Source organism: Podarcis melisellensis (genome assembly GCF_964234715.1).
Source record: "Podarcis melisellensis genome assembly, chromosome: 12".
Lineage (NCBI taxonomy): Eukaryota > Metazoa > Chordata > Lepidosauria > Squamata > Lacertidae > Podarcis > Podarcis melisellensis.
This window is the reverse complement of record NC_138544.1, coordinates 58,048,344-58,061,399: the sequence shown is the minus strand read 5'-3', so window position 1 is coordinate 58,061,399 and position 13,056 is coordinate 58,048,344. Positions and strand designations below refer to the sequence as shown.

At 47.5% G+C, this 13,056-nt stretch overlaps 1 protein-coding gene across 2 annotated transcripts in view; it reads right to left on the bottom strand.

Annotated features, from left to right (window-relative positions):
* Positions 1–13,056, bottom strand: part of MYO1G (myosin IG) — an 87,529-nt gene that overhangs the window by 49,503 nt on the left and 24,970 nt on the right. For both annotated transcript variants that reach the window (XM_081931547.1, XM_081931548.1), the window contains exons 10-13: positions 10,885–10,999; positions 9,884–10,054; positions 5,359–5,429; positions 4,540–4,614 (exon numbers count right to left, since the gene is read on the bottom strand). In XM_081931547.1, coding sequence (XP_081787673.1) covers positions 4,540–4,614; positions 5,359–5,429; positions 9,884–10,054; positions 10,885–10,999 — 432 coding nt within the window. The remainder of the gene's footprint in view (positions 1–4,539; positions 4,615–5,358; positions 5,430–9,883; positions 10,055–10,884; positions 11,000–13,056) is intronic.

Genomic DNA, 13,056 nt, shown 5'->3' with positions numbered 1-13,056 from the left:
GCAGGATGAGACCCTACCTGCCCGCAGACTGTCTCTCCAGAGTGGTGCATGCTCTGGTTATCTCCTGCTTGGACTACTGCAATGCGCTCTACGTGGGGCTACCTTTGAAGGTGATCCGGAAACTGCAACTAATCCAGAATGCGGCCGCTAGACTGGGGACTGGGGGCGGCCGCCGAGACCATATAACACCGGTCTTGAAAGACCTATACTGGCTCCCAGTCTGTTTCCGAGCACAATTCAAAGTGTTGATGTTGACCTTTAAAGCCCTAAACGGCCTTGGGCCAGTAGACCTGAAGGAGCATCTCCACCCCCATCGTTCTGCCCGGACACTGAGGTCCAGCTCTGAGGGCCTTCTGGCGGTTCCCTCACTGCGAGCAGCAAAGCTACAGGGAACCAGGCAGAGGGCCTTCTCAGTGGTGGCACCCGCCCTGTGGAACACCCTCCCATCAAATGTCAAAGAGATAAACAACTACCTGACATTTAGAAGACATCTGAAGGCAGCCCTGTTCAGGGAAGTTTTTAATGTGTGACATCTTAGTATATTTTTGGTCTTTGTTGGAAGCCACCCAGAGTGGCTGGGGAAACCCAGCCAGATGGGCGGGGTACAAATAAATAATAATCATAATCATAATCATAATCATAATCACCATCATCATCTCTGTGGGAGTATATTGTATTTAATTATGGGGTATCAGAGTTTTTAGGGGGTTAACCAGGCTGGGATAGCTGGGATAGCAGGCTTGTTGGTTTTTGAATGTCTGATGTAGATTTTTTTCAATTTCGTTGTTCTGTGTGGGACAATGACAATAAAGATTATAGTATCGTATTAAGCTTCTCTGTGTGAAAGAAGCAAGCCGAGGGTTCCTGATGTTTGGGTTATTCCTTCAGAGAAGCTGAGTCCAGCTGGCTTAAACTGGTTCTGTTATCTCTTTCTGTCCAGGTCATGCTGACTATAATAATAAGGCCAGAAGCAGCCTGGGTTTCACTCTTTTCTATATCTCTCTCTTTCTGGTGTGGTGTTCTGTATGTAGTGTTAAGGTTTAGATTTATTATAAGTTTAAGTGAAGTCTGCTGCAACTGGATTTCTTACGGACCAGTGCCAATCCTCAACGTATTGGATTTGTGAACATTATGCTCCTTTGCCTTCATTAGCAGTAAAGCTCTGCTGGATCAAATATTCACTGCCTCTGGTCTATTTTTTGGGATTCCTGCAACGTGTTTTAAGCTTTCACTCTGCTAACTATACATCAGAATCTGCTCTGGATCAATACTGAGTAGAATTCCATGACAGAGGAGCAGTGGGGAAGCCTGTTAGAGGAAGGTACATAAACTAGCAGTGGGGAAGCAGGAGTGCCAACTTGAATATTGGAGGGGGGCAAGTAAGTCCCACGTAATCGATCAGGGGTCAGCAAACGTTTTCAGCAGGGGGCCAGTCCACTGCCCCTCACCCTGGGCCAGCAGGGGGATACTGTAGATAGTTATGCAAATGAAGGATCGAAAGTGACGTTCAGTGATTGGATAGTTTTAGAAAGTTGCAACAGTTACGATTGTTCTGGAGCTCTGTATAAGGAGGCTGACTGAGCTCCTCAGTTCAGTTCAGTTCCAGCTTACAAATAAAGAGCTGCTTTGGAGGAATCGCTGTGTCGTCTGATATGTTCGCCCACAACTTAACAGCCGGACTATATTTTTGGGGGGGAACGAATGAATTCCTATGTCCCACAAATAAACCAGAGATGCATTTTAAATAAAAGCTCACATTCTACTCAGGTAAAAACACCAGACAGGCCCCACAAATAACCCAGAGGTGCATTTCAAATAAAATCACACATTCTATTCATGTAAAAACACCAGGCAGGCACCACAAATAATGCAGAGATGCATTTTAAATAAAAGGACACATTGTACTCAGGTAAACACACACTGATTCCCGGACCGTCCAAGGGCCAAATTGAGAAGGCGATTGGGCCAGATCCGGCCCCCAGGCCTTAGTTTGCCTACCAATAGATCACATGATGCAATGCACACACACCATTTGAAAGGCAATGCCCATCAACTTTGAGAAGGGGGTTGGCTCCCTCAAATATTTTATTGGGGGGCCCGAAGGGGCCTTGGCCCCTATGAAGGGGAGTGGTCCCCAGCTGCTGCAACTGCTCCGTAGGGCGCAGACCTGGGAGCAGCTGCCTAGACGTGAGGTTGGTGTTTTTGTTGGGATGCGTCCAAGGAGGCGGGGGCAATCGGCAGGTCCCTAGCTGGCTCCAGCCCACCGGCTAGCAGCCGGGCAATCTCTGGTCCTTGGACCAGCATGTAACTGCAACTCGAGCTTCAGAAACCTTCAGAAGCTGAACACGCAAGCCAGCAGAGATAAAAACTCTTCGCAACAGAAGGGCAGATAGAGGCTGTGCAAAGCAGTGTTCCCCAACCTTGGGCGTCCAGCTGTTTTTGGACTACAACTCCCATAATCCCTCGCTAGCAAGACCAGTGGTCAAGGATGATGGGAGTTGTAGTCCAAAAACAGCTGGAGGCCCAAGGTTGAGGAACACTGGTCTAAAGTGTATTTAAAGGTAAAGGGACCCCTGACCATTAGGTCCAGTCACGGACGACTCTGGGGTTGTGGTCTCATCTCGCTTTATTGGCCAAGGGAACCGGCGTACAGATTTTGGGTCATGTGGCCAGCATGACTAAGCCGCTTCTGGCGAACTAGAGCAGCGCATGGAAACGCCGTTTACCTTCCCGCCAGAGTGGTACCTATTTATCTACTTGCACTTTTGATGTGCTTTTGAACTGCTACGTTGGCTGAAGCTGGGACCGAGCAACAGGAGCTCACCCCGTCGCAGGGATTCGAACCACCGACCTTCTGATCAGCAAGTCCTAGGCTCTGTGGGTTAACCCACAGCGCCACCTGTCTCCCCTGCTGCAGTGCCCTAAAGGTAAAGGGTAAAGGAACCCCTGATCGTTAGGTCCAGTCGCCAGTGGCGTAGCGTGGGTTGTCAGCACCCGGGGCAAGGCAAGTAATTTGCGCCCCCTAACCCTGAGTGAGCCAGGTAGGGGCAGAGAGCTGTGAGTGCGAGCGTGCCCTCCCCCTGATGTTGCGCCCGGTGCGGCCGGCCCCCCCCTGCACCCCCCACGCTACGCCACTGCCAGTCGCCGACAACTATGGGGTTGCGGCGCTCATCTTGCTTTATTGGCCGAGGGAGCTGGCGTGCAGCTTCCGGGTCATGCGAGCAGAAGGACTAAGCCACTTCTGGCGAACCAGAGCAGCGCACGGAAAAGCCGTTTACCTTCCCGCTGGAGCAGTACCTCTTTATCTACTTGCACTTTGACGCACTTTCGAACAAGCATTTTATTCAGCATCAGGACAAAGGGAAAAACATATATTCTCCCCTTCGTATCCAAGCAAGCAGCATAAGGAAAAGCTATACACAAAGGGAAGTGCCCAGCAAACTGTGCTGGAATGTAAACAGGCATGTGACACACAACAGCCTGTTCCTCTTAAGGTGGAACGGAATATTCTAACAGTTTATTCAGTATCTGGAACTGCAGAAGAAAGTGTTATCTCCGACAGTAAAGAGTCAACTCTCGACCACCGGTATGAAATTCACGGCATGTAATGCCTTAAGGGAGAATATTATGAAAATGATATATAGGTGGTACATGACCCCAGTCAAGCTCGCAAAAATCTATCATTTGCCCGACAATAAATGTTGGAAATGTAAAGAAACTGAAGGAACATTCTTTCACCTTTGGTGGACGTGCCCAAGGATTAAGGCTTTCTGGGAAATGATCTATAATGAATTGAAAAAGGTATTTAAGTATACCTTTCTGAAGAAACCAGAAGCCTTTCTCCTGGGCATGGTCGGCCAATTGGTGCCAAAGAAGGACAGAACATTTTTTATGTATGCAACAACAGCAGCAAGAATACTCATCGCAAAGTATTGGAAGACACAAGATCTACCCACTCTGGAAGAATGGCAGATGAAGGTGATAGATTATATGGGACTGGCAGAAATCACTGGCAGAATCCGAGACCAAGGAAAAGAGTCGGTGGAAGAAGATTGGAAGAAATTTAAGGACTATCTTGGGAAATATTGCAAAATTAATGAATGTTAGAATGATGTTGGTTAGAAATTAAGTGGTTTTCAGCTGTAATGCTTAAGATAATTGGGGGGGGGAGAAAGAAAGGTTGAAAATTAAGTGAAAATCAATGGTGAGGATTTGCTGAATTAATAATTTGAATTGGAATACAAAAAGGGGAGGTATGAGGAGGTCTGGGAAGTAAGTTATAAGAAAATAAGTGAATGAAATTTTATGTGTTCTTAAATTGTTTTTAGTTTTGTATTTTTGTTATTTTTTTGTTTGTGTTTTTTTAATTATTATTTTTGTATAACCTTTGAAATGTTAATAAATATCTTATAAAAAAAAAAAGAGTGAACTCTCTCCCTCTGGTCGGGGAAGGCACGGCGGACAAATGTTCTGACCTGATATATATTGCCATTTGATCAAGGTCATCCTGGAAGCTCCGCCTGGCTCAGGCCTACATACCTGTTGTACATCAGCCGCTTGAAGTCTTGGAAAAGCGTATCCTTGTTCTTGTCCAGAAATCCCTCCACGGAGTACCTGAAACACAGATCCGTAGAGGCTTGTAAAAACCCGACCGGTTTGCTTGCTGTGTAGCTTCCCATGCTTTTGATGCCTCCTCCTTCCAGTCTCCCCCCTCTTCTCCCTCCGACCGCTCATGATTGGCCCGCCACCGCTCCCCAGGATCTGAACCCTCTCCCCTTGGCGGTTCCCCGGCTGGTTCCTCGCACCACTCCTCCATGTCTAACCAGTCCCTGACCTGACACTGAGCGGGGATTCGAACCCTGGTTTCTCCCAGGCGCTAGTTCAACACTCTAACCAATACACGGGCTTACTCTACCCTACACTACAGCAGGTATACAGCCTCGGTCCAGTATACCTGAAGGAGCATCTCCACCCCCCATCGTTCAGCCCAGACTCTGAGGTCCAGCGTCAAGGGCCTTCTGGCGGTTCCCTCACCGCGAGAAGTGAGGTTACAGGGAAGCAGGCAGAGGGCCTTCTCGGTGGTGGCGCCCTCCCTGTGGAACACCCTCCCAGCAGATGTACAAGAGAAGAACAACTACAGTGGTACCTCTGGATGCAAACGGGATCCGTTCCGGAGCCCTGTTTGCATCCTGAAGCGAACGCAACCTGCATCTGCGCATGGCACCACTTCTATTTATTTATTTATTTATTTATTTATTATTATTATTATTATTATTATTATTATTATTATTATTATTATTACAAACCCCATGCCCCCCTTCCACAAATAATGGAGTATCAAGCCAGAGCAAAACTTACGTGACATCTCCTGCGTAGTGCTTAATGCGGAAATCGCGTCCGAAATCCATGGACTTGTCAGCAGGATTAAGCTGCAGGCAGGAGGAAGGAAGCAGACATTCATTCATTCATTCATTCATTCATTCATTTGACCACCCTATAGCTGTAAATCTCAGGGCGGTTCACAACATGAAACTTAAACATATCACTGCGAAGAAGATTCAGCTCCATTCACAATGGAACTCACGGCCATGCAGTGAAGCTGAATGTGGGGAGAATCAGGGCAGGCGAAAATAGGAAGGACTTCTCCACAGAGAGCATGGTTCGTCTACGGAACTCCCTGCCACAGGACACAGTGATGGCCAACCAACTTTAAAACGGCTTTAAAAGACAATTGGACAAATTTGTGGATGAGATCAGGCTGTCGATGGCTACTAGCCCAGGTGTCTCTGCTCTGTGTCATGGAAATATAATTTTCAGGCTGCTCCTTCACCCACCTCTATCTAAAGCAATGGAGTTCAGCGCTAACACCAATGGAACCACTTTCCCCCCTGTCCCCTACCGAAGGTTAGATCTCTGTACTGGCATAGCCTCTTGCACTGAGTGGTACCATACAGAGCTCTATCTCTCTTTCAAATCGGAACCAGTGAAGGCGGTGAAGGTCCTGTGTGAGTGTCTGGAGGTGGTTGGAGGATGGATGGCGGCTAATGGATTGAGGTTGAATCCTGACAAGACAGAAGTACTGTTTTGGGGGAACAGGAGGAGGGCGGGTGTGGGGGACTTCCTGGTCCTGATTGGGGCAACTGTGTCCCTGAAGGACCAGGTGCGCAGCCTGGGAGTCATTCTGGACTCACCGCTGTCCATGGAGGCGCAGGTCAATTCTGTGTCCAGGGCAGCTGTTTATCAGCTGCAGGATGAGACCCTCCCTGCCCGCCAACTGTCTCGCCAGTGGTGCATGCTCTAGTTATCTCTCGCTTGGACTCCTGCCATGCGCTCTATGTGGGGCTACCTTTGAAGGTGACCCGGAGACTACAATTAATGCAGAATGTGGCAGCTAGACTGGTGACTGGGAGCGGCTGCCAGGACCACATAACACCAGTCTTGAGAGATCTGCATTGGCTCCCAGTACGTTTCTGAGCACAATTCAAAGTGTTGGTGCTGACCTTGAAAGCCCTAAAGGGCCTCGGCCCAATATACCTGAAGGAGCGACTCCACCCCCATCGTTCAACCCGGACGCTGAGGCAGTGGCGTAGCGTGGGTTGTCAGCACCCGGGGCAAGGCAAGTAATTTGCGCCCCCTAACCCATGGATTTGCGCTCCCTAACCCGTGGATTTGCGCCCCCTAACCCTAACCCCCAGATGTTGCACCCGGTGCGGCCGGCCCCCCCTGCACCCCCCACGCTACGCCACTGCGCTGAGGTCCAGCCTTCTGGCAGTTCCTTCTGGCAAGAGCCGGGAAGGGATATAAGGTCAGCATTTCCCTTCGGCTCTTTGCCCCAGCAACATGTTTCTTGCCTTGGCTTCTTGCTTCCTGATCCATGAACCTCGGCTTCTTGACTCCCTGCTTCTTGATCCTTGGACCCCTGAGTTCGTGACTCCTTGCTTTCTGACCCTCGGACCCTTGGCTTCCTGACTCCTGGTTTCTGGACCCCCGTTCCTGCTCCAACCCCTCTATCTTACCCCCAGTCCCGACATCCCCTGCTGGGACTTCGATTGCCCATCATCCCTGACCACTGGTCCTCTTAAGGTCCACAAATGACAACACTTTGGAGGTCCCAAGTCGCAAGGTGGTTAGATTGGTCTCAACTAGGGCCAGGGCCTTTTCAGTACTGGCCCCGACTTGGTGGAATGCTCTGTCACAAGAGACCAGGGCCCTGCGGGACTTGACATCTTTCCGCAGGGCCTGCAAGACAGAGCTGTTCCGCCTGGCCTTTGGTTTGGACTCAGTCTGACCCTCCTGTTTCCCTCCCCTTATGGTCTTGATTTATCGGCTATTTTATAATGAGGCTGCATTTTAAATTGCATTTTAACCTGTATTTTAAATTGGGTTTCCCCCCCCCCTCTCTCTTTTTCCCCTATTATGTTTTTACTGTGATTTTATTAGTGTTAGCCGCCCTGAGCCCAGCTCTGGCCGGGGAGGGCGGGATATAAATAATAATAATAATAATAATAATTATTAGCTAGGGATGATGTAGTCCCAAAACATCTGGAGGGCCGAGTTTGGGGGTGCCTGGTTCACAGTGACCTCCTAGATAAATTATACAAATTTCCCCATTCTTTATTGAAGTTTAGGTCTTCTTGGTTCATTCCGGAGGAGGTAGCTCTGCTCATATGGGTATGAATGGCTGGGAGGGAGGAAAGTGACGTCTGTATGTGGGAAGCCGCTCAGTTTGTGTTTGGAGAAGTCACTGTTGGGGGAGTGTGGAGTGTGGGCGCCGCTTGGATCACAGCGATTTTGCTCAGCTGCTAACAATGCTTTCAATGCTTTTCCATTGTATATCTGCATTTGATTGCGACTTCTTCATGTTGAAGAGCATCTTTATTTTGCTGCCAAGGATGCAGCTTCCACTGCACATTTATTTTTGTTTGATTTTCTTTTGCAATGCTCTATCAATGTTCTAGAGGGAAGCGGGTGGTGCTGTGGTCTAAACTACAGAGCCTAGGGCTTGCTGATCAGAAGGTCGGCGGTTCGAATCCCCGCGACGGGGTGAGCTCCCGTTGCTTGGTCCCTGCTCCTGCTAACCTAGCAGTTCGAAAGCATGTCAAAGTGCAAGTAGATAAATAGGTACCGCTCCAGCGGGAAGGTAAACGGTGTTTCCTGCGCTGCTCTGGTTCACCAGAAGCGGCTTAGTCATGCTGGCCACATGACCCGGAAGCTGTACGCCGGCTCCCTCGGCCAATAAAGTGAGATGAGCGCCGCAACCCCAGAGTCAGCCACGACAGGACCTAACGGTCAGGGTCCCTTTACCTTTACCTTTATCAATGTTCTATCCGTGTTAATTGCTTTTCTTTTAAATAAACTGCTGTAGAAATGATCTAAATAAATAGACAGAAAGAACTGCTCAACAGTGGAACAGGCTACCTCAGAAGGTGGTACACTCTGCTCCTCTGGAGATTTCCTTTCTCTCCCTTAACCAGTGCCGGATTTACGTAAAAGCTAAACAAGCTATAGTTTGGGGCCCCACTCTCTTGGGGGCTCAAAAAAAATTTAAAGGGGAAAAAACCTGCATGTACAATTCCAAAATATAAGATAAAAAGCAAATAAAATCAAACCTACATACAGCAGCAGTGTTTTGTGTTGTGTAGGCTCCTAGTCATGGGCCCCATGTGCTCGCCTGGTTTGCTCACAAATGTCCGTATAGTTAAAGCCATGGTTTTCCCAGTAGTGATGTATGGAAGTGAGAGCTGGACCATAAAGAAGGCTGATCGCCGAAGAATGGATGCTTTTGAACTGTGGTGCTGGAGGAGACTCTTGAGAGTCCCATGGACTGCAAGAAGATCAAACCTCTCCATTCTGAAGGAAATCAGCCCTGAGTGCTGACTGGAACGACAGATCCTGAAGCTGAGGCTCCAATACTTTGGCCCCCTCATGAGAAGAGAAGACTCCCTGGAAAAGACCCTGATGTTGGGAAAGATGGAGGGCACAAGGAGAAGGGGATGGCAGAGGACGAGATGGTGGGACAGTGTTCTTGAAGCTACCAGCATGAGTCTGACCAAACTGCGGGAGGCAGTGGAAGACAGGAGTGCCTGGCGTGCTCTGGTCCATGGGTCATGAAGAGTCGGACACGACTAAACAACAACAACAACAACAACATATATAGGGTGCCTGCATTCTGCATGTGCAAATGTATGTGCAAATGGCTTTCGATACCTATGAGGTCCATAAATTACCATATAGCCTATACTTAACACACACAAAAACAGCGACAATTTGTTGTTGACAAAGGACAGCTGGACATCTAAAGGGCCCCATTACCTTCAGTAGCTTAGGGCCTCATCAAACCTAAATCCGGCACTGAACCAGCCATAGAGTCAACGGAGGAAGTTGGAAGAATGGCGCTCTTGCGCACTTTTCCTTCCAGTGCTATGTACTTTTCAAGGCTCAGATTAATTCTGTTCCTTCCTTTGGCTCATGTGCTGAAGAGGGGTGGGGAGCTGCCTCTGTTTTGCTTTGGGATATCCCCTCCTTAGGGACGCAGGTGGCGCTGTGGGTTAAACCACAGAGCCTAGGACTTGCCAATCGGAAGGTTGGCGGTTCGAATCCCCGTGACGGGGTGAGCTCCCGTTGCTCGGTCCCTGCTCCTGCCAACCTAGCAGTTCGAAAGCACACCAGTGCAAGTAGATAAGTAGGTACCGCCCTGGCAGGAAGGTAAACGGTGTTTCTGTGCGCTGCTCTGGTTTTGCCAGAAGTTGCTTAGTCCTGCTGGACACATGACCTGGAAGCTATACACCGGCTCCCTTGGCCAATAAAGCGAGATGAGCGCCGCAACCCCAGAGTCAGCCACAACTGGACCTAATGGTCAGGGGTCCCTTTACCTTTACCTTACCTTCCTGCTGGTATAGTGTGGGTGTTTGCCAAGCCTGGCATTCATGGACTCCAGGAACAGGGTGTCGGTGACTTTCCCCCCAGTCAGGCAGGCCTCATCCAACACAGCAATGATGCCCTTGTGCGGCTCCTCCACCAGGTCCACAATGATTTGGTTGTTGAAATATTCAATCTGTCAAGGGCGAGGCAACAAAATGGTGAAAACAAAGTTTCCGGGACACCTTTCGGTCTGTGACTCAGGGGTAGTGTGGGGAATAGTATTGCAGCCAAAATAAAATTCCACTTGTTGCTAGATAAGCAAAGGGTTAAGACTCACGCAGTTCCCCTGTGAAATCCCAGATTGGGGACTCTGTGGTTGTTACTGTATTTTTTATTTAAATGATATACAGTTGTACCTCGGGTTAATAAGAATAATAATAAAAAAAAATTATTTATACCCCGCCCTCCCCAGCCAAAACCGGGCTCAGGGAGGCTAACACGAGGTATAAAAACAATTGATTGGAATACAACTTAAAAACAAGATAAAAATGGAACATTAAAATGCAGCCTCATTTCAGTAGAAACTCCAATCAAAAACTTTTTGGGGATGCAAACGTCAAATCTTCACCAAGGCCAACTATCCAGACTGGTCATACGTGGGCCAGAAAAGAGCCAGGGAAGTCTCCAAATAGGAGTTAATTCGTTCTGGAGGTCCGTTCTTAACTGTTCTTAACCTGAGGTACCACTTTAGCTAATGGGGCCTCCCGCTGCCGCCACCGCACGATTTCTGTTCTCATCCTGAAGCAAAGTTCTGAACCCGAGGTACTATTTCTGGGTTAGCGGAGTCTGTAACCTGAAGCGTCTGTAACCTGAAGTGTCTGTAACCCGAGGTACCGCTGTATCGCCCTTCACCCAAAGATCACAGCGCAGTTCACAACATAAAACCACAAAGCATGTAACCAAAAAAACCCACACCTTTCCCATCCTGCCATGATCTCCCCCTCACCGGCCACCGCGACTCACGTGTTGCCACTCGATCCCCTCGCGCTGGTACTCCTCCTGCTCCTGCTGCAAGATCAGCTCAATGAACAGCTGCTGCAGCTTCTCGTTGCAGTAGTTTATGCAGAACTGCTCAAAGCTGAAAGGAAGAGGGAGCAGGCAAGACTCAGGACCCCAATCTGCACCCCACAGAGCAAAGGGGATTCTGCACCCCAGGGCAAAACCATAGAGTCTAGACTTATTTAATTACTATGGAAGGTGAGCCCATAAGCTTCACAGCGGAGATTTGAACCCTGCTTCAGTTTTAATGCCATAGTGCCTCTGGGTCTAAAGAATATTTCTATATAGCCGTCACGACTACAAGTTATTGACCAGACAGCCCACACATTTGTCTAATTTTCTTTTCAAGTCACCTGAGCCAGTGGCTATCGTTGCATCTTGTGAAAGTGAGTTCCATAGGTTAATGGCGCATTTTCGCGGGGCAGAGTGGGCTTTCTTTTGTTGGCCCTGAAATGCCTGTCCATCAATGTCATTTTAGGATTGGGGAGCCCAAATTTGAGCAGGCCTAATTCTGGACGTCACACTTTCGGAAAGAGCGTAGGCAGTTTGGAAGAGGTTCAGAGGAGCGCCAGGAAGACGGTCAGTGGTATGGAAGAGGAGAAAGGCCCCGTTCACATCACACACCCTTGTGCAAATTAATTGAAACAAAGTCAGGATGTTCGAAGGTCACAGGGAGAAAAGCTTTGTGATTGCCACATCGATCAGTCTGTCAAGCACCCACAAAAGAAGATGTTTTAGGGATGCTTCAGTTATTATGGTGTCAGAAGCCTGAAGCCAACAGAAGGAATATATTGAATATATTGAGGTTCTACGAAAGAGAGTTATTCCAGAGATGGAAAAGAGGAATCCTGACCGTACTGGGATATTGCAGCAGGACCTAGCCCCCTGTCACACATCGAAAGCGGTGAAGAAATATATGACAAATATGGAAGCTAAGGCCCGAAAAAGACCCAATATGGAGGCCAAATGGCCAAAATATTGGGAAATACTAGAAAAAGATGGAGACAATTGGAAACTGCAGAGTTTGGAGAAAATGAAGGATAAAGTGCGAGACTGGTTACACTACGCTCAGATTAAAGAAGTTTTTAAAAATGACAAGAAGTTAGGATTCCAGGTGGAGAAATCGAAATTAGAAACAGAACTGTTAGAACCAAAGACTAAGGTACTTTCAAGAATGTATAACTTGCTGCTAAAATGGAACACACAAGATGAAATGGTTAAATCGGCTATGATAAGGTGGGCACAGGACATTGGGCATAATATCATGTTTGAGGACTGGGAAAGGTTGTGGAGTACTGGGATGAATTTCACTGCATGTAATGCTTTGAAAGAAAATGTAATGAAAATGATATATAGATGGTGTATGACCCCAGTCAAACTTGCAAAAATATACCACCTGTCTGATAATAAGTGTTGGAAATGTAAAGAGTGTGAAGGAACATTCTTTCACCTCTGGTGGACCTGCCCTAAAGTGAAGGCTTTCTGGGAAATGATTTATAATGAACTGAAAAAGGTATTTAAGTATACCTTCACTAAGAAACCAGAGGCCTTCCTTCTGGGTATTGTCGGCCAAGGGGTGGTAAAGAAGGACCGAACATTTTTTATGTACGCAACAACAGCAGCAAGGATACTCCTCGCGAAGCACTGGAAAACTCAAGATCTACCCACACTGGAAGAATGGCAGATGCAACTGATAGACTATATGGAACTGGCTGAGATGACCGGCAGAATCCGTGACCTGGGAGAGGAGAGGGTGGAAGAGGACTGGAAGAAATTCAAGATTTATTTACAAAAATACTGTAATTTGATTGAATGTTAAGCAGGATGCTAGATCATAAATAATTGAGCACCACTAAACTAGATGGATTTAGGATGATAAGTGAGATTGAGAAAACATAAACCTTTTGGAGAATTATTAGATTAGAAATAAATATATGGGACGTAAGAATGTAAACATGATGACAAATTGCTGGTAAAAATTTACAATGATGAAAGTGGGAGCGGGAGATGTGAGGGTGTCCAAAGAAGTTGTGAAACTATGTTATGACATATGTTATATTGTTTATTATTTATGCATTTGTATCTAAAACCCCAATAAATATTTATATATATAAAAAGAAATATATGACAAATACA